Source organism: Nanorana parkeri, unplaced genomic scaffold (assembly GCF_000935625.1).
Source record: "Nanorana parkeri isolate BGI_ZX_2015 unplaced genomic scaffold, ASM93562v1 scaffold1167, whole genome shotgun sequence".
Lineage (NCBI taxonomy): Eukaryota > Metazoa > Chordata > Amphibia > Anura > Dicroglossidae > Nanorana > Nanorana parkeri.
Window position 1 is genome coordinate 72,898 of NW_017307435.1, and position 19,547 is coordinate 92,444.

The 19,547-nt window shown below is 41.4% G+C and overlaps 1 protein-coding gene across 1 annotated transcript in view; it reads right to left on the bottom strand.

Moving 5' to 3' along the window:
* The window catches only part of LOC108796764 (multiple epidermal growth factor-like domains protein 10), a 64,905-nt gene extending 46,060 nt beyond the window's left edge, over positions 1-18,845 (bottom strand). Inside the window, exons 1-4 of the mRNA XM_018568282.1 lie at positions 18,817-18,845; positions 18,118-18,228; positions 14,410-14,514; positions 12,435-12,535 (exon numbers count right to left, since the gene is read on the bottom strand). Coding sequence (XP_018423784.1) covers positions 12,435-12,535; positions 14,410-14,514; positions 18,118-18,228; positions 18,817-18,845 — 346 coding nt within the window. The remainder of the gene's footprint in view (positions 1-12,434; positions 12,536-14,409; positions 14,515-18,117; positions 18,229-18,816) is intronic.
* Positions 18,846-19,547: the final 702 nt, after the last annotated feature.

Below are 19,547 nucleotides of genomic sequence, written 5' to 3' on the forward strand. Positions count from 1 at the left end.
AGAAAAACTCCTTCCAAGACCTCGCCCACTGCTTCCATTGCGGCTGAGGGGTCTTGAGAGGAGGTCTACTAAGGCAGAGTGCTGTGATGTTTTCAGGAAACTATGTACCCTGCCGGCCCTTCCCAGCCATAGAGAATCACAGCGACCCAGTAAAGACTTCATGTGGTCTAAAACAAGGTATTGATTAATAGCGGAAAGGTTTTATTCAAAAATGTAAAGCATGCTAATGAGGGGAAAAGGAGGAACCATGGAAGGCAAAATATAAGCCGATTAAACTTCACCTTTGATCATAAATTAGCCCTATGCTATTGTGGTGTATTGTATTGAGTGGGGATCAAAATCAGTTCCAGGTTGAAATTTTATTGTTTCAGTGCTGGTTAATGGCATCAAATCTGCCTATTATTCCTCCAGAATATCAATGTGGGATTGTTTCTGTGCGAACAATCTGCATTTAAGTCTGGGGCATGATCTGTTTCAGGGTTGGAAAACCTTATAGCTGTAAATAACTAGGTTGGACAGTTTTATGAGCTGCCCTGTAAACAATTACCTTCTACAGCCATGTATGGCATGCCCAGTAAAACTGTACATTAATGCTAATAAATCAAACCGTACAGGCCACCCAGCTACATTTGCAACAGATTATATTAAATTAATTCATCAATGAACAGGTATGCTAAAGGTTAACTGTCTCTAAAATGTTTTCAAACATATAGATTATGAAAAAAAACTATGATAGATATGTAGAACACATAATGATGCATTAGCGAAGGGAAAAGAAATCTTCATTTTGTCTTCCTTATATTGTAAAGAGCTGTGCAAACTGTTGGCGCTATATAAATCCTGTATAATAATAATAAAAATAATTCTGGTGAACTTTGCTATGGACATCGCTTTCCTAATGGTGGTACATACAGTTACTACTTCTAGAGGTTAATTTAATTTTGTAAGGCTCCAGGTGTATCCTTTAAATATTAGAAAAACATGTCACTATTAAACTGGACATGGAATGCTGATTAGGACGAGGTGCCTTTTTCCCAAGGCAGTTTATAAAGAGGTGGACTTGAGCCATGTACATGATTGTACATGATTACATCTCAGTATGACCTTTTAAAGAGTAGTTCCACTTTTGCAGCCAAATTGGGATAACACCTACTTTATATTTGTAATATGTTCCCGTTCACATAGCATAATGTAAACAATATATTTAAAAATGCCTGCTTACATTTTTAAGGCATTATAGTTGCTTAAAATCCCTACCTATCTTCCCTCTATGATATGTTAAGGAGGGGGCTGGAGGTGGTTGTGGCAAGTTAGGTTCACTCTAATTAAGCCTGTCTACAACTGATAATGGAATCTGTCAGCACAGTAAAAACTAGATTTGAATACAGTCCATCCTAACAAAGAGCTAAAACGTAAAAACATTGTTTGTTTATGAGAATAAGCTTTGAAAGTGAAAGTAGAAGGTCAAACTGAGGAAGAAACTGCTCATAGTAGACTGGAATCTGCACAAAAGCCTTCACCAAAGAAGCAGATATAAGGTAAGAAGTATATTTTAAAAAAATGCTGTTTGAACAGGAAAACGTACCAAACATCTAATGGGGTTTTCTCAAATTTGACTGCAAAATTGGAACTACACTTTAAGGTCAGTACAGGTCATCATATTATATCCAGTGCTATCCTTACAATGTATTATTCCTAATTTGTACAACTGAAAATGTACTCGTTTTTTAATTTACTCAAAGCCTTACTGCACGGATCTTCTGAATTTACCCTATCATGTTTCCCTATCATGTTAAAATATTGATAATACACTTTTTTTGTAAAAGGCAAAGATTATCCCTTGGGTTATACAGGGATCCCAACCTGAGAAAAGTGATTTCAGGGAGGTGCCCTTCTCATTTCAGGGAGGTGCCCCCTTTTCACCCCCCCCCAATCCCCCTGAAATGATTGCAGATAGTAAAGAAGCTATTGCTTCCCTTGCTATCTGCAGGGGATTTTTAGCCATCAGAATAATAATTTTTAAAAAAAGAAACGGCATAGAAAGGAATAGCTATATTGCTATTGGCTATTGCACCCGTCCTCTGCTGCTCTCAATCAGCAGAAGAAGACTTGATGGAGAACTTCAGGTCCACCAGTGCTGATTGACAGCAGCAGTGGGCAGGTGCAATAGCCAGCTTGCTATTGGCTATTGGCTATTGCAATTGAAATAGCCAATAGCAATCTAGCTATTCATTCCTATGCTGTTTTTTTTTTTCTCTGACTGACAGCGGCCTGCGGCCCCGATGACAGAAAAAAAAAAAACAGATAGCAGTTTCTCTCCCAGGCGGTCGGGAGCTGCTATCTAATAGCGGGAGACTTCCGGAGCGTCCGGGAGAGTTGAGATGTCTGGTTATATAATATACAGTAAGCTTCTGGTTGTCGACATCTAACGTAGACCTTAACTCTGGAAGCTGTGATCAAGGCAAAGGGCAAATAACTATCCACCAGTTTAACCTGTGGTTTCCTTTCACCTGATTTCCACTGCTGACTTACAATATTTAATTCTGCATGGAGTCTTCGTATGGAGGGATCCATCCTAGTAGATGCAAGAAGTGGCTTCCTCATGTCTGAGCTTCCAGCAAGGACAACAGTGAACTGCACAGTAGTTACATCACCAAAGCTTACTCCAAATCACCCTGAGACTAGCAGTCAGAGGCAGAAGATCTCACACTGCATGTATACAGCTATGAGGCTGTAGACACAGGAGTATCTAGCCACCCTCACATCCCAGGAAGTGCACTGATATTTTTTCATGAGGAAACAAAAAGGAACAATTTTCAGGGTACTGCATACCACAATTAACAATGTTTCTTATAACAGCACAACTTTTTGAGTTCAGTTCCACTTAAGGAGGTTCAATGAAATATTTGCTAAGAGCAGAGATTGGACCCAGTTGGTGGTAATACAATACTGCATCATGTATTAGGCTTTGAATGGTTATTCCTCAATTGTCCTTTTTGCCTGTAGGTACACTATATGGTGAAAGGTTTGTGGATACTTTACTGTCACACCTGATATATGATTAAAAGTATGTAGAATCCCCTCCAAATTATTGCATTCAGGTGATTCTAGTGAAGAGTGCTGTTAATGCTACACCATACCAAGACATTTTAGAGAAAACTTAAGGCTTTCTGGTAAGAGTTTTAGAAAGGCCATTTTCTGTTCCAGCTTGACTGTGCTCCTGTGCACAAAGCTAGCTCCATAAAGGCATGGATGGGTATACTGTGGTTGTACTCGAGTGGCCTGCAAAGCTCTGACCTTAAACCTACTGAACACTTTCTGACCTTACAAATGCTATTTTGGCTTAATGGGCACGAATTCCCACAGACACACTCCAAAATCTTGAGGAAAACCTTCCTAGAAGAGTAGAGGATGTTATAGCTGTTGGAAATGCAACAGCATATATTGACATGCACTGATTGTATTACTGACTGCAATATGTCTTTTGAGCTGTAGATGGCAGTGTAGTACAATGTTAGTCTCTATGCTTGCTTATCCATGATATACAGGAAGTTTTGTATGTTTCCTTTACAATTATGTATTCTGATGTAATGTTCTCCCAGCAAGTAAAACTTAATCCAGCATTCCTCAAGCTCTCAGTGCTTCATCTAAACACATAACCAACAGGTTATGGGCCCAGGCACTGAACAGAACACTGAAAATCAAGGGCAGCATCAATGCTACTGAAAGATTGCAAGCTGTTCAGATATGAAGCTTATGAAGCTTGCAAGCGCAAAGCTCAGCAATAACAACTACCAGCTATGGAAGTTCAAGCTGGAAATGCTGCTAAGCAAAGATGACTTGTGGCAAGTATTGAGTACAGACAGACCCACTAATGGACCCATGGAGGAATGGGAGAAGAATAACAGGCAAGCTAAAGTAATTATAAGTCTGCTAGTGGAAGACGACCAGCTCATCCACATAAGAAAATAGAATACAGCTAAGGGCATGTGGACTGCTTTACAAAAACTGAATGAGCATTCAAACCTAAACAGTAAACTATATCTGGTTACACAAGCTATATAAGATGAGGCTAGAAAAAGACAGCAAAAGGAGAGTGAGGTGCGGCGGGAGATGTGAGAGCTCTGGGACACAGCAAGCTGTTGGTATGTTCTGTGAGCGAACATTACAGCCATGAAGAGCCTGAAATCCAGGCTGAAGAAGCACAAAGTCACCATCACACAAACTGGATTGGAGCAAATATGATGATCGGTTAGTGAAAGCAGCAGAGAGGGGAGATGTAGAGAAGATTACCTACACTCTTGTGAAGAAGGGAGTGAATCCCAGCAAGTTGGACCTAGAGGGATGCTCTGCATTCCATGTTGTTTCTTTGAAGGGTCACCTAGAGTGTCTAAATTCCATGCTGTTACATGGAGTGGATCTCACAGCTCCTGATGCTGCTGGGCGTAATGCAATACATATGTCAGCGAAATATGGGCACTCCTTACTTCTACAGAAGCTTCTCCAGTTTAACTGCCCAACAGAGAATGTGGATCTGCAGGGGAGGACAGCGCTGCATAATGCAGCTATGTCGGACTGCTGTACCAGCGTGCTGCTGCTCTGTGATCACAGGGCTTTTGTAAATGTGAAGGACTCGGATGGAAGAATGCCACTTGCTTTGGCCACTCAGATGTGCTGTCCAGCTATATGCCAGCTTTTGAAAGAGAAAGGAGACATTAAGGAAGATCTCTACATGGAGCAACCACCAGGTTTTAAAAAGATTTAAATGCCCCAAACGCGGGCATACTAATGGAAACACAAGCCGGATGCACCTACGTATGAAAACGACAATTGCACTACACATGTCAGGTTTTGCCACGTACGCCGGAGTGAGAGCAATTATTTTCCGGTCAATATTCATGGCTAACGCCAAAATGATGACCTGGTTTTTATTTATTTAAAATAAAATGTGGCTATTTTATTATATTGGAGTTTTACAACTCTATTATTTTAAATCCATGAAACTAATTTAAGGCCTTATTCACACTGCCTTACAATACGCTGCGTATAGATGCGCGCAGCGTATTTTTTTCCATATGCAGCATATGCAAATAAATGGCTCCATACACATAGCTGTGTATGGAGCCGTATATTTGCGCTGCGTAAATTATATTACAGTATATTTGCGCTGCGTAAAGATGCACAAAAAAAATGGATCCGAGATGCGTCCGGGCTCCGTATTTCTGCGTGTGTGCGCGTGTATATGCACATACGCGTGTACAGTACATTCAAATTTCTATTCATAATGATGCGTATATACGCAATATACAATTTTGCTCTTGTATTGTGTGTGCATGAGGCCATAATGTCTAATATAATACATATAATTATTTTAAAATTATATTAAAAAAAGGGTGGGAAAAGTAATTTTTGGTTTAGGGCCTGACAAATTCTGCTGCAGGATGTGTGTTGTGGTGCCATTAATTTCCATGGCACCCCAAACCCCCGGAGTGTGATCACCCACACTGGAACGCATGGTACTGCAATGTGCATGTAGTTTTATTCTGAAGTAAACTTTGCTTTTAACACTCCATTTGTGTATTTTATTTTAAATAAAAGATGATATTTATTTATTTTCTTTAACCAATTAATCGGAAAAAAATAATCGGCTAACTAATCGATTATGAAAATAATCGATAGTTGCAGCCCTACTGTCAGCATGACTGGAAAGCAGTAAAGAGGGTAATACAATACTTAACAGGAACAATTTGGATGAAGCTACGACTGCCAGCAGCGTTATATCCAAAACTAGTTATGGATAGTTACTGGATATGCGGATGCTGATTGAGCCGGAGACTGCACAGACTGCAAATCCACAAGTGGTTAGACATTCCAATACGGGGAAGAAACCATCACTTGGTCTAGCCGAAAGCAAACAACTGTTGCACTTTCCCCAACTGAAGCTGACTATATAGCAGCAGCACACGCTTGTCAAGAAGCAATATGGATTCATCAGCTTTTATTGGACATGGGTGTAGCCATGTCAAACCCCATCCCAATCTTTAGGAGAACCAGGGATGTATAAAGCTGTCACAATCAGAAAGGTTCAACCCTAGAACCAAGCACATCGACGTGAAGTATCATCTGCTAAGCGACACTGAAGAACAAACTATTATCGACATTCAATATTGCTTATCAGAAGAAATGACTGCGGATGCACTCACTAAGCCATTGCCAAAGGATCGTCACAGTTTCCTCCGAGAGAAGCAAAACAGCATATAGCAATGCATATGCTGTTGAGAAGGGGTTTTGGAGATGCAACAGCATATGCTGACATGTACTGGTTGTATTACTGACTGCAATATGTCTTTTGAGCTGTAGATGGCAGTGTAGTACAATGTTAGTCTCTATGTTTGCTTATCTATGGTATACAGGACGTTTTGTATGTTTCCTTTACAATGCTGTATTCTGATGTAATGTTTTCCAAGCAAGTAAAACATAATTCAGCATCCCTCAAGATCTCAGTGCTTCATCTAAACACAAAACCAACAATAGCCACAAAGTGGGACCAACTCCATATTAATATTCATGATTCTGGAATGGGATGACCAAGAAGCTAATCAGGTGTGATGGTCAGGTGTCCACAAATGTTTGGTCATAAAGTGTACAAGGGGGACCGTTTACATGTTGTTTAAACTGCATGGACACAAATTCCCACAGATAACCTCCAAAATCTTGTGGAAAACCTTCCTAGGTGATCAGAGGCTGTTATGGCCACAAAGGGGATTAAACTCCATATTAATGACCATGGTTTTGGAATGGAATGGCCAACAAGCTCTTATAGTTGTGCAGGTCACGTGTCCACAAACCTTTAGTATAGTATACAAGAGAGACCAGTTACATGGTTGTTTAACCTGCAAAATATCTTCAAGAGATTCATTTCACTTTCATGTAAAATTGGTGCACATGTAAGGCTCAAAATTATGTTTTATGCAAATGCAAGTGGTAACTGTATTCTAATCAAGTGATCTTAATGGCAATATTCATTTAAACATAAAGGATTTTAAATAATACAACATAAAAGTTGAGGTTAAAGGAGAACTATGGGGTCAGTGTTTTTCCCCATAGTTCTCCTTAGGGTAACAGGAGGACACAAACTAGCGTCCTCCCATTACCCTAAGCTCAGTATACCGCACCTGGAGCGGATCCTGACGTAGATGACGGGATCCGCCCAGCTGCGTGAGTGACAGCTGGCTCTGCCTACCTAGAGGCAAAGCCAGCTGTACCCGCCCCCTCCCCCGTCCGTTCCGCCAGTCAGCGCTGGCAGATCGGAGCGGGGAGAGGGGAATCCAGCCCCTCCCCCTGTCACTGCAGAGAGCCGTGACAGGATCGAGAGGTGAGGGAACCCGGTATGTTTTCCCTCACCTCCCGATCTACTGAGCCGACCTGTTACAGTCTCATTGTCACAGGTCGGCTTAGAACTATGAGGTGAGTGGAAATCACTCATCTCATAGTTCTCCTTTAATTATATATTTTGGTACATCATTTTAAATTGTGCTAATCTAAATCTCTTTTATTAGTACATATTGTTCATTTTCATGTAAAAGCTGGTGCCCATATTTGGTGAGAATATTTAGATTAAAATTTTAGATATTTAAACTAATTCATTGTTTTCATCTATCTTCTCTAATAATGGAGCTTATTTTTTCCTTTCTTTTTCTTTGTTTTGGCACTTATCAGTTTTAATTTGTGACACAACTGTGTTTTTGTGTTGCAGCTGTGTTTTTGTGTTGCACCGTGTCTAGCATCTGCATGACCTTTGTAACTGTGTCTCCCAGTTTGTAGTTGAGACAATACTATATGCACTCATATGGCTTTTTTCTTAAGATTGCATATTTCCTGTAGTAGCACAGTCACACTGCAAAATCCTGTGTTAAAGGAGAACTATGGGGTCAGTGTTTTTCCCCACAGCTCGCGGTATACTAAGACGCCGCAGCCGGAGCAGATCCTGACTTAGATGACGGGATCCGCCCAGCTGCGTGATTGACAGCTGGCTCTGCCTATCTAGAGGCAGAGCCAGCTGTACCCGCCCCCGTTCGTTCCGCCAGTCAGCGCTGGAGGATCAGAGCGGGGAGGGGGGAATCCAGCCCCTCCCCTGTCACTGCAGAGAGCCGTGACAGGATCGGAAGGTGAGCGAACCTGGTATGTGTTCGCTCACTTCCCGATCTACTGAGCTGACCTGTGACAGTCTCATTGTCACAGGTCGGCTAGAACTATGAGGTGAGTGAAAAGCACTCACCTCATAGTTCTCCTTTAATGCCACAGTACAATTTTGCTGATAGTCACAAAAGGGCCAAGTGTCTTCCATTTTGTCTCATCCATGTGGTGTGAGAAATATTTAGAGAAACGAGATTAAGTACTTCATGCAAATGACATGCAGAGTGTTTTCAGTCCGTATGAAAAGTGTGTGTATTAATTCAGCCAGTGTAGTCTTTCACAACTATTTCTTTGTTATGTTCAGAATTCTTGCTGTTTCCCCCCAGGGTTCATCTACAGCAGCAGCCATTTTGAGAACAGTGCTACCAGTAGTGACCTCTCTTGAACGGCGATGACCTTATTCTGTGCCGTGTCATCCGTTGCCTACATAAACCAATTGAAATCCCAGTTGGGAAGACTGGAGTCAATCAGAAGGCATGAGGCAAGCAGGGAAGCCCAGAGCTGCTTTAACTGATGCCAAGAACAACATGGAGGAAGCCTGCTTATCTCCATGGAAACGCCTGGATTATGGGCAGGAAGCCTGAACAAATGACTCTGACTTTAAAAATTTACCACCAAGGAGTTAGGAATAATAGACACAGTGCAGCAATAGTGAATGAGACCACAATGTTGTCCCTGGGATGCACATCACTTGGAGTGATAAAAAACATGTCAGCTCTCAGCAGCTCCCCTGATTAAACTTTATGGACCCATTTCCACTATAAATACATGTTAATAAAAGTAGTGTGAAGAGACTGAAATCTACTTGAGCCACCTCATTGCATTCAAGGTGTGCAAGTGATGTACCTTTCCAAACTGATACAGAGATTCCTCAATGCATTATTTGAGCTTTACTGATATATAAATGCTCATTGCATTGCAGCTGTGAAAAGACTGTATGAATATGCATTAAAAGAGGTCCAAACATAGCTACACTATATGGCCAAATTTTGTGGACACTTGACCGACACTATATGGCCAAAACTAAGTTGACATCCTTCCAAATCTTTGAGTTCAGGTGTTTCTAGTGAAAGGTACAAGTAAATGCTACATCAGACAAAGACTTTTTAGACAATTGTGAGCTTCCAACCTTGTGGTAGCAGTTTGGTGAAGGCCCTTTTCTGTTCCAACAAGACTGTGCCCCTGTGCACAAAACCAGCATTATATAATTTAATGACTATGGTGTTGAGGAACTCGAGTACCTGCAAAAAACACTACAACCCCACTGAACACAATTGGAACGCTGAATGGAAGGCATGATTTGATGGGTTTGGTGCACATAAATCCCTGACCAGAGCTCTACTGAGCAGCTCTGGGATGAATTGAGATATTGATTGCAAGCCATCTTTTCTCTTTTAACGTCAGTACCTAACCTCACAAATGCTCTTTTGGCTGAATGGGCACAAATACCCACAGACATATTTTAAAACTTTATGGAAAGGCTTCCCTGAAAAGTGGAGCCTGTTAAAGCCTCAAAGGTAGGGGGGAACTCAATATTAATCCCCTTGGTTTTTTAATAGGCCAGGCGTCGAGTAACTTTTAAACATATAGGGGTTGATTTACAACAAATAGAATGTTTGCTTTTCGAAAGAATTTCCTCTTATCTTAGTGAGTGAGGTAAAGCTCCCCTGACTTCCATCGTCTAATCATGTGCAAGAAAAAATGCTGTTTTTATTTTCCTTGTCAGGTGATTGGGTATTCTTGAAAAGTTAATTTTCACCACTTTTATTAAGCCAAGAGATAATTCCCATGCAAAGTAAAAATCCCCTTGCAAAGTCAATAGCTTAGTTCCCTTTAATAAATCAACACCATCATCAACACCACCATCAATTCCTTACCATTTTAATAAATAGAAAATGAGGGGAAATTCCAAACTGGGGACACAGACAGCAATTAAACATTGACAGAGGTTATTACCCATGCTCCTGGACCTGAATTAATGTTGGGTTCTACTTTCACTCTAGTTTTAACAAAGATGCCTCAATGAATTCTTTAGTATTATTGAGACACAAATCCCTCAGTGCTACATCGGAGTGTTTACAATGGTGGGCGATTACTGCATTCTGGAAATGACAGTCAAGTGATCTATGCACACAAAAATATTTCCATCCAGTTGAGAGAGTATAGATTCAAATGAAGGTTGAGAGCTCATCTGGAATCAGTTATGAGTGGGAGAAACTGGGCTTACAGCTCTCCTCCTGAGAGAAGTCTTTTCTACACTTACAGATGTGTTACAAATGTAAACTCCATTGGTAGAATGAGTAAAAAACATTTTCTGTAATCTGTGTTAAGACAATGCAATTTATTTTCATTGACTTTGGATGCAAAATCCCTACAAAGATCCAAGAACATGAGGTGAGAGCTCTGTCCCTGCTGGCTACACATACAGTAAGTTAATAATTAGACATAATAATGTATGTCAAATAAGGAGTTTTATTTTGGCCCCTATGTTTTTTTTAAATGCATATGCAGCAAAAACCTTTTTTTTATAGTTTGGATAGAGGTTTATAACCCCTACCAGGTTTGTTTTGGTGTCTATGTCCCACTAGGGAGATTTTTCCTTCACTTCCTGTCCAGAAGATGCAACAGGAATTAGTAAAGCTGGTGGAATTCCAATCTTGGACAGGCATCACTGGAACATTTGTTCCTGTGAGATGACCTGATCTGTTGCTTTAGTGACAATTCTAAAAATTTTAGAGCCTGTCAGTAAAAATAGATCGGTGAAAGCTTCTAAGCAAGCCTGAAGACCAACAACACATTTTAGAGCCATGAAGTTAGAGAATTATGCATTCTACAGGGGTTAAGTATGTAGGAGAAATGGCTGTTGTAGACTTTTGAGTTTGAAGATATTGTAATCATAAATATTGTAGTTAAAATTGTGGTTTTAAGAAAAATAGTGAAGAATTTTCATATCTAAAACTTTACGTGGTAGAGGAGGGTGCTTTGCAATGGCAATGAAAAGAAATTGAGGGGAAACCCAACACTTTCAGAGTTGTCCCCAGAACAAGAAATGAAGGGAAATCTTCAAATGGGTATATCCGTTCCAGGGACTAATGCCTAAAAGGGGAATTCCGGATACTTTGGGAGATTTCCTCTGACTTCCTGTTGTGTCCCTGGGACATGAAGTGAAGGGAAATCTCCCCAAGAGTAGACAGACTGCAAATATTAACTTGGCTTCCAGTGGAGATTAAAAGAAGTAATTTCAACAAACATTATGCAGACTTCTTATCAGGAAACCCAGCCTGAGAAGCTCATTGCAGCCAGTCAATATAGGGTTCAAGGGGGAATGTTGAAACAAGAAAGTAAAGTAAACAGACTATAAATTGATGAGCTGAAGAAAGGTGGAGAAAAGATGGAGAACCCAAAAGACCACCATAGAAATGGGGCTTCAGGGCATATGCAGTAAAAAGAAGATGCGGTGAGGAGTGTTACTCGGAAAGGCTCTTTAGCAGCTAGGTAGGGCCACACAGTAAAGATCGTTAGAGCCAGGAGGAAGCAAAGCTGACCATACTCTGCTCAACTTTTAGCAGATTCCTTTTGCAGTAGCTGAAAATCAACCCATGGGCAGCCCTGTTGGTACCTCTATCCCCCCGCCCACCCAACTGCCTTTTGTGAAGGGATCCAGTCTGAAAATTCTTGGCTAACAGTGCCTTCATCCAATCAGATCCACATGCTGTCAGCAGCATGGATAACTCCATCCACGCTGTTCAGCAATCGATGGACTTCTCTTGTTCAACCCACATGTATGGAAAGCTTTAGTATTTAAACAGGAAGGACGTGCTCAGAGGGGGTTGGGGTTAATAAAAGGACAGCTGTAGCAAAGGTGCAGTTGTCCTTTAATTTCACTTTTTACTTAGATCTGTGACTTGAGGGGGTGCAAATGGTAATTTTGGTATTATTTCCTAGGATTTCTTTTAGATGAAAACGTTGATCTTAAATATCCTGCAGTAAACTGAAATTAATAAGTTAATGTTTTAATGTCTAAATGCTCTGGCAAGATATAAATTCCAGTCCTGAAATGCAATAAATAATCTCTTCTATGGAATGCGTCTTTTGGCATGTCCTTCAGCAATGGGGATAGTGCAGTGTGTTTGCTGAGCATCATATGGCCTCTGTGGGAAACCCAAGCTGTGAGACGTCCAACATATGGAATTAACTATACACAGCATGGTCATTATTTCAAATAAAACTGGACTTACGAACACAGATATCGTTGCTTTCATAGTATCCTTGGCAGCATCGATACCGCTTTCTGTAGTCAAGCTTTACACCATGGCGATATGCAGTTCGGTACATGATCCTACGAGAAGAGTATACAAATTCAAATCAATGGAAAGCCAAGTAAAACTAAATCCATCTATTGGGAGATTTTAGTTTTGGTCTAAACTGTATGTGCCAATATATGTGTACTTCTGTTCAGCTATTGTTATAATTCACACACCGTAAATAGCAGGATGACACCATTATTCATGACTGATGGACTCATCAATACCATTCCTGTTATTTTAATTCTAAATAATGACTCAGACTGCTTGACACTGGCCACAGAAGTCCTTTATTTAACAACCATTAACATATATAACAGTGAACAAATAAAACGTACCAAACATAAATAGACAAGTATTTTCGGGAGAGTGTCTTTAGGTGTCCACTAACCAAAATTTTAACTAAGCACCATCCCTATCCCCATCCGCTCGAGGACAGTTCCGAACTGGGTATATATACTGACTTCCACCAAGGAAACAAGCCCATGGAAGAACCAAAAACAACCTGCCAAAAGGGAGTGCCATACAGCCTGATGGACCCCATTTTGTAATTATCCGAAGTTTTCCACAGACCCCTGAAGACCAACAAACCCACCAAGGGCCGGATTTACTCTCTCTGCTGCCCCAAGGCCAGGTTCCTCAATGCGCCCCTCTGTATGCAGGCTGCATAGGAGTGATCTCCGCGACATCGCCTAGATCACTTGCACCAAACAAGTGGCGGCTTCCCCGCTGTACATTTAGCTCTGCTTGCCCATAGCAGGGCTAAATGTAGAAAACAACTATCCGCTCAGCTCCCAAAAGTGCATTTCCCAGGCGTCGGGAGACAGGAATTCCACACCCCTGCTGCCCCTCTACTCCCTGCTGCCAGGGACAACTTCACTCTCCAGCCAACCGTTATGAAATGACTTCCCAGTAGCACTCTATCCCTACCCTTGTGGCTCCTCCAGACCAGCGAACACCAATCAGGTAAGACTTCTTGTTCTTACAATGCTACCTCACTTTAAAAAGGAAGTCCAGGATTGTAAAAAATTATACTTTGAAGTAGGGCTACCTCTGCACTGCAAGCTTTAAGTGCTCGTTTTGTCTAGGAGGCAAAAATAAAGAAGAAATACTCACCAGATCCTCAGTCCTGCCTGGGCCTCTCATTCTCTTGTCCTCTAGGCTCTAGCAGTTTAAGAACCTGTGACCTCATCGCATCTAATTCAGGTCACAAGGGGACATACCACAGCCATGGTTGAGGAGGAGATAGATGAGTGGTCACTGCAGGACCAAGGATCGGGCGAGTATTTCTTCTTTATTTTTGTCACCTAGAGAAAAACGAACACTTAACCCTTGCAGTGAGTGGGTAGCCCAACTGCAAGTGTTATTTTTCACAATCCTGGAGTTCGTTCTGGGGACAATTCCCTCCCGTAGTTACGTAGCCCCCTCCATCCATTAGCTGTAAGTAGTAGGTGACATCATTATTCATTATTGAACTATTTCCTTGTTACCTGCCCCAGCCTACTTATTGGACTGTGAATAAGTATCTTCCTGGGTTCTCCTCCTCTAAACTGTCTAAAAATTTAATTTTCTCCAGCTTCCAGTCCCTGAAAATGTTGAATTGGCAGCATAGTGTGCAGTGAAAATCGGAAATTTCTGAACAGGAGAGGAGCCTTACCTCAGTGCAAGGCTGAAAATGCTTACAGGCTGCAATTCAGCTCCAATCTAGGAAGCAAAATTGGCTATGCCACTCCTTGGACGAAGTAAACCTGGTGCATAAAGAACGTGATCAATTAGGCCAGCTTGAGTATCTAGCTGATCATTATGGGGTAGAGGTTTTCATAAATGAGGCTGTTTGTTTTGTGCTGATAGGAACAAAAGCTAAATGCAAAGTGCTATTACATTGTTTTAATTGTTTAAAGTCACTTACTTTTGTGGTGTACAAGTCTTGAAGTAGTTCCAGTTACTGTCACAGGAGTCGGGAGCAGACAGGCTGTATGGATGGGCATATGATTCCTTCACTGCTGCGGTGTAACTGAGAAGAAATGTAATGTTACTATACTAATAACAGAAAACCTGCAATCCCTAGTCAAATGTTAATGTAAAGTTCCTGTAAACAGCTGTGGACAATCCACAGCAAAATACGAACACAAAACACAATACAAAGTGGCTCTAGATACTTTTATTGCTGTTTATTTTATGCCCTTCCTTACTAAAAAATCAAATTGAATGGAAAAAAATGGAGGTACACCATCATAGAATTCCCCTAAACCTCTAATTCCCCTAATCCTCTAAACCATTAGAATAATAATTTACTGCTAAAATCCCATTGGTCAGATAATCCAGATTTCTAGTTCCTAAAAATTAAACATTGAAACATCTTAGACTACTCTTTCGCCTATGTTTTCTAATGGTGTTAAAAACCAAATACAAAATGTTCTTTTTGTCTTGATTCCACATATAACTATATATGCAAGCAAGCAAACAGACAGACAGCCCTCCCCTATGCGTTAATCACATGGTTCCGCAAGACAAGGAAATTTGTCTTGTCACAACACTGCACTGCAGTATGGCATGCAGTACTTTTTTTAAGCGCCCCGCAGTGAGACATGTTATAACCATATCACACCATGGTGTGCCCATAGAACTTGTGACATTTCATTAAAGTTGTAACAAAAAAAAAGAAACAGTGTAAAGCATCTAAATCGGGCACACTGGTACTGCCCGGACACACGCACATCAGCAGCCGTGTGTTTGAGGGCATGTGAACAAGTCCATACACATCTCCCCACTCGGCTGGGATCGGCACACAGTACTGTGCAAATGTTTTAGGCAGGTGTGAAAAAATGCTGTAAAGTAAGAATGCTTTCAAAAATATATATTTTTATTGTTTATTTTTTATCATTTACAAAATGCAAAGTAAGTGCACAGAAGAAAAATCTAAATCAAATCAATATTTGGTGTGACTACCCTTTAGCTTCAAACCAGCATCAATACTTACACTTGCACAAAGTCAGGGATTTTGTAGCATTAGAGTCAGGTGTATGATTAACTAATTATACAAAGTAGGTGCTAATGATCTTCAATTTCATATGTAGGTTAAAACACAGTCATTAAAGGAGAACTATGAGGTGAGTGCTTTTCACTCACCTCATAGTTCTAGACGACCTGTGACAATGAGACTGTCACAGGTCGGCTCAGTAGATCGGGAAGTGAGCGAACATATACCGGGTTCGCTCACCTCTCGATCCTGTCACGGCTCTCTGCCGTGACAGGGGAGGGGCTGGATTAACCTCTCCCCCCTCCGATCCGCCAGCGCTGACTGGCGGAACGGACGGGGGAGGGGCGGGTACAGGTGGCTCTGCCTCTAGATAGGCAGAGCCAGCTGTCACTCACGCAGCTGGGAGGATCTCGACATCGATGTCGGGATCCACTCCGGCGTCTCAGTATACCTTGAGCTGTAGCAGTATAGCTTGCGGTATACTGAGCCTAGGGTGACGGGAGGACGCTAGTTTGTGTCCTCCCATTACCCTAAGGAGAACTATGGGGAAAAGCCCTAACCCCATAGTTCTCCTTTAACTGAAACAGGAACAGCCAAACTCTCCTACTAAGGTGAGGTTGTGGAAGACTGTTTCATGTCACAGGTCATACACCTTGGCAAGACTGAGCACAGCAACAAGACACAAGGTAGTTATACTGCATCAGCAAGGTCTCTCCCAGGCAAAGATTTTAAAGCAGACTGGGGTTTCAAGATGTGCTGTTCAAGCTCTTTTAAAGAAACACAAAAAAAATGGGCAATGTTGAGGATCGTAGATACAGTGGAAGAAAAGAGCCAAGGAAACAATGCAGCAGATGAAAGACGCACCATGCTTACTGCCCTTTGACATCGGAAGATGTCCAGTCATCAGCACCGAACTGGCGGAAACCAGTGGGACCCAGGTACACCCATCTATTTTCCAGAGAAGTCTGGGCAGAAGTGGTCTTCATGGAAGAAATGCGGCCAAAAAGCCATACATCTGACATGGAAACAAGGTTAAGTGACTCAACTATGCACGAAAACATAGGAACTGGGGGTGCAGAAAAAGGGCAGCAGGTGCTCTGGACTGATGAATCAAAATTTGAAATATTTGGCTGTAGCAGAAGGCAGTTTGTTCACCGAAGGGCTGGAGAGCGGTACAATAATGAGTGTCTGCAGGCAAAAGTGAAGCATGGTGGAGGTTCATCGCATATCTAGGGCTGCATTTCTGCCAATGGAGTTGGAGATTTGATCAGGATCAATGGTGTCCTCAATGCTGAGAAATACAAGCAGATACTTATCCATCATGCCATACCATCAAGGAGGTGTGTGATTGGCCCCAAATTTATCCTGCAGCAGGACAAAGACCCCAAACATACAGCCAATGTCATTAAGAACTTTCTTCAGCATAACGAAGGAGTCTTGGAGGTGATGGTTTGGCCCCCACAGAGCCCTGATCTCAACATCATTGAGTCTGTCTAGGATTTCATGAAGAGACAGAAGGATTTGAGGCAGTTTACATCAACAAGAGATCTATGGTTAGTTCTCCAAGATGTTTGGAACAACCTACCTGCCTTCAAAAACTGTGTGCAAGTGTACCTAGAAAAATTGTTGCTGTTTTGAAAGCAAAGGGTGGTCACACCAAATATTAATTTGATGTGGATTTCTTTTCTGTTCATTACTTTCCATTTTGTTAATCGATAAAAATAAATTATTAACACTTTCTACAGAGCTCAGTCCATCATTTATTGATAAAACAAACAATAAACAAACAATAAAATGCTGATGCTTTGACTTATCTCTGCTGCAAGACGCTCAACTGCCTCTGCTCCAAAGTTAATGGTTGCTTGAATGCCAGATAATGGGGAGTTTACTATGTTTATATGGAGCTGGCCCCCATTTGAGGCTATTGACAGTATGATGTGCATATTACTTTATTACATAGTAATTTGCTGTGCATACCGTTTCTTATTCCATTAATTAATTTATTGAGCTTGGTGCAATTTAATTTATTTGTTCTCCTTTTCAGTTGGTCGTTCCAAATAAAACCAATTATGGAGAGCTTCATGTTTATAGGTAGAACATAAGACGTTCAGCGTCACTGGTTGCTAGGACACAGGAGGCCCTAAATTCAGTATGCTTGGATGTTCACCGAACCTGGATTTCTGGCTGGGTTTGGTGAACGCCCAAGAGAATCAGACCCAGGTCAGCTTGCTCATCATTACTGACATGCATCGACATGGTTTTATGCATTGCTCTACTGCCACATGATTGGATGATTAAACAATAGATGTTACCAATAAAGTGCTCCATGAGTGTGCTTCAAAGTTGCAAGAGCTGACCCTAAAACTTTGGACATAAACCATTGACAAGTGTACAGTACTTCTGATCTCTGAGTCAAATGATGTGAGTGGAGTGTAACATACAATTGACTGTCAGTCTTTCCAGCATATAGGCAAATATTATAAATCCACAGTTATCCCATTACAGGCAGGAAGCAGGAAGAAGAGGAGACCAGCTGTTTCCTGTCTGTATGGTGATAGCACCACGTCTGAGGTACATTTGCTCCGTAGGCCAAAAGGAACACATGGCCTCAATGCTAAAGCTTTGTTTTTCTTTTACCTTTCCCAGTAACTGCAGACATTGGGGTCATTCGGATTGAGGGATGTGCCCGGCTGTGCTTGAACTAAGAAAATCAAGGCCGATATGTAGAATTTTCCTGTCAACTTCATTCTGAAAAGCAACAAAATATAAGTTATGTTGGGACATGATACAACGGCGTACACTTTTATCCTGTTCGTGTATTATTAAACACAGTTTAAGTGTGAGGTCACCTCTCCTCCAATGAGAATTCAGGATAATTGTAAACACAGGAAGTGAATGAGTGGAAAACAGGAAATGGCCAGTACAGAGGATGTTTTGTCGCTGAGTATAGTCATGTGTGGTCAGATGGAAGAGCTGGCTTCCAGTCAGAAAACTGTCAAAGAAAGCATTTCTAAACCCAAACACAACCCTGTCTGAACACAAAGATGGCAGTTCTTAACTTTTTGTCCTTTGACAGAATAATGTAAGTTATCTTTAGGAAGTAATAAAGCAATCTGATTCCTATTCTTGAAAGTGCTTTGGCAAAATAAATGGAGAAAATCTCAATAGATACAACCACCATCTGCCTGATGATTTTTACATAAAAAAATATGATCCTGGGGTTGTTACACACAGATCATTCACTTATTTTATAATAATGTTTATTTTAACAGTAAAGTGTAAAACTAAGCTATATAGGGTTACAATAGTTATAAAATAGAATTTAAAGGGACCCACAGAGACTCATCTAGCCAGCACTCCGCCATTGCTACTTTGCTACCCCCAGTGTCAGCTGGTGTTGAATGTTAGGTGGTACAGTGATGTTATGATGTTACTCTCTTTGTCATGTCAGTGCCTGGGCCTAGTGAGTGGCTGCTAGACCCGAGCACTTCACATTGGAGGAGATCACGTGCTCCCTCATATTCATAAGTGGAAGCAGAGGAAGGAGCAGCAGGGGGGGATTGGGCACTGGCAAGGTGGGTCAGGAATGGTGATGTTACTTCCTTGGTCACGTGACAGTGCTCTGGCTTAGTGATTGGCTTCTATACCCGGGCACTGTCACATGCTCCCCTTATTTGGAAGCTGAGGCAGAAGGAAGAGCAGGGGAGCACTGGAAAGGTGAGTATAAGTGGGACAAGTGTTGCACAAACACTATAACTTAGCCTGAATATGCAAGGTGACAGGGCCTCTATTCAGTAAATTCCTAGGCAACCATTTTTTTTTGTTCTGTAGGAAATGGCTAGAAATCACTTTCAGTTTATCTTACTGAACAGATTTACCCTCACCTTCCTGACCTGGAGACACAACAAGAAGTGCAATTTCCTTTCAAGTGAAAGGAAAACCCTCTTGGACATCTGCCATCAAAACGGGTGTCCCCACTTGATGATTCCTTCTCACCTCCTCATCCATTGACAACTGTAAAAGTTTGGATTTTCCATCACTATCTGATGTTATGACAATGGTCACCA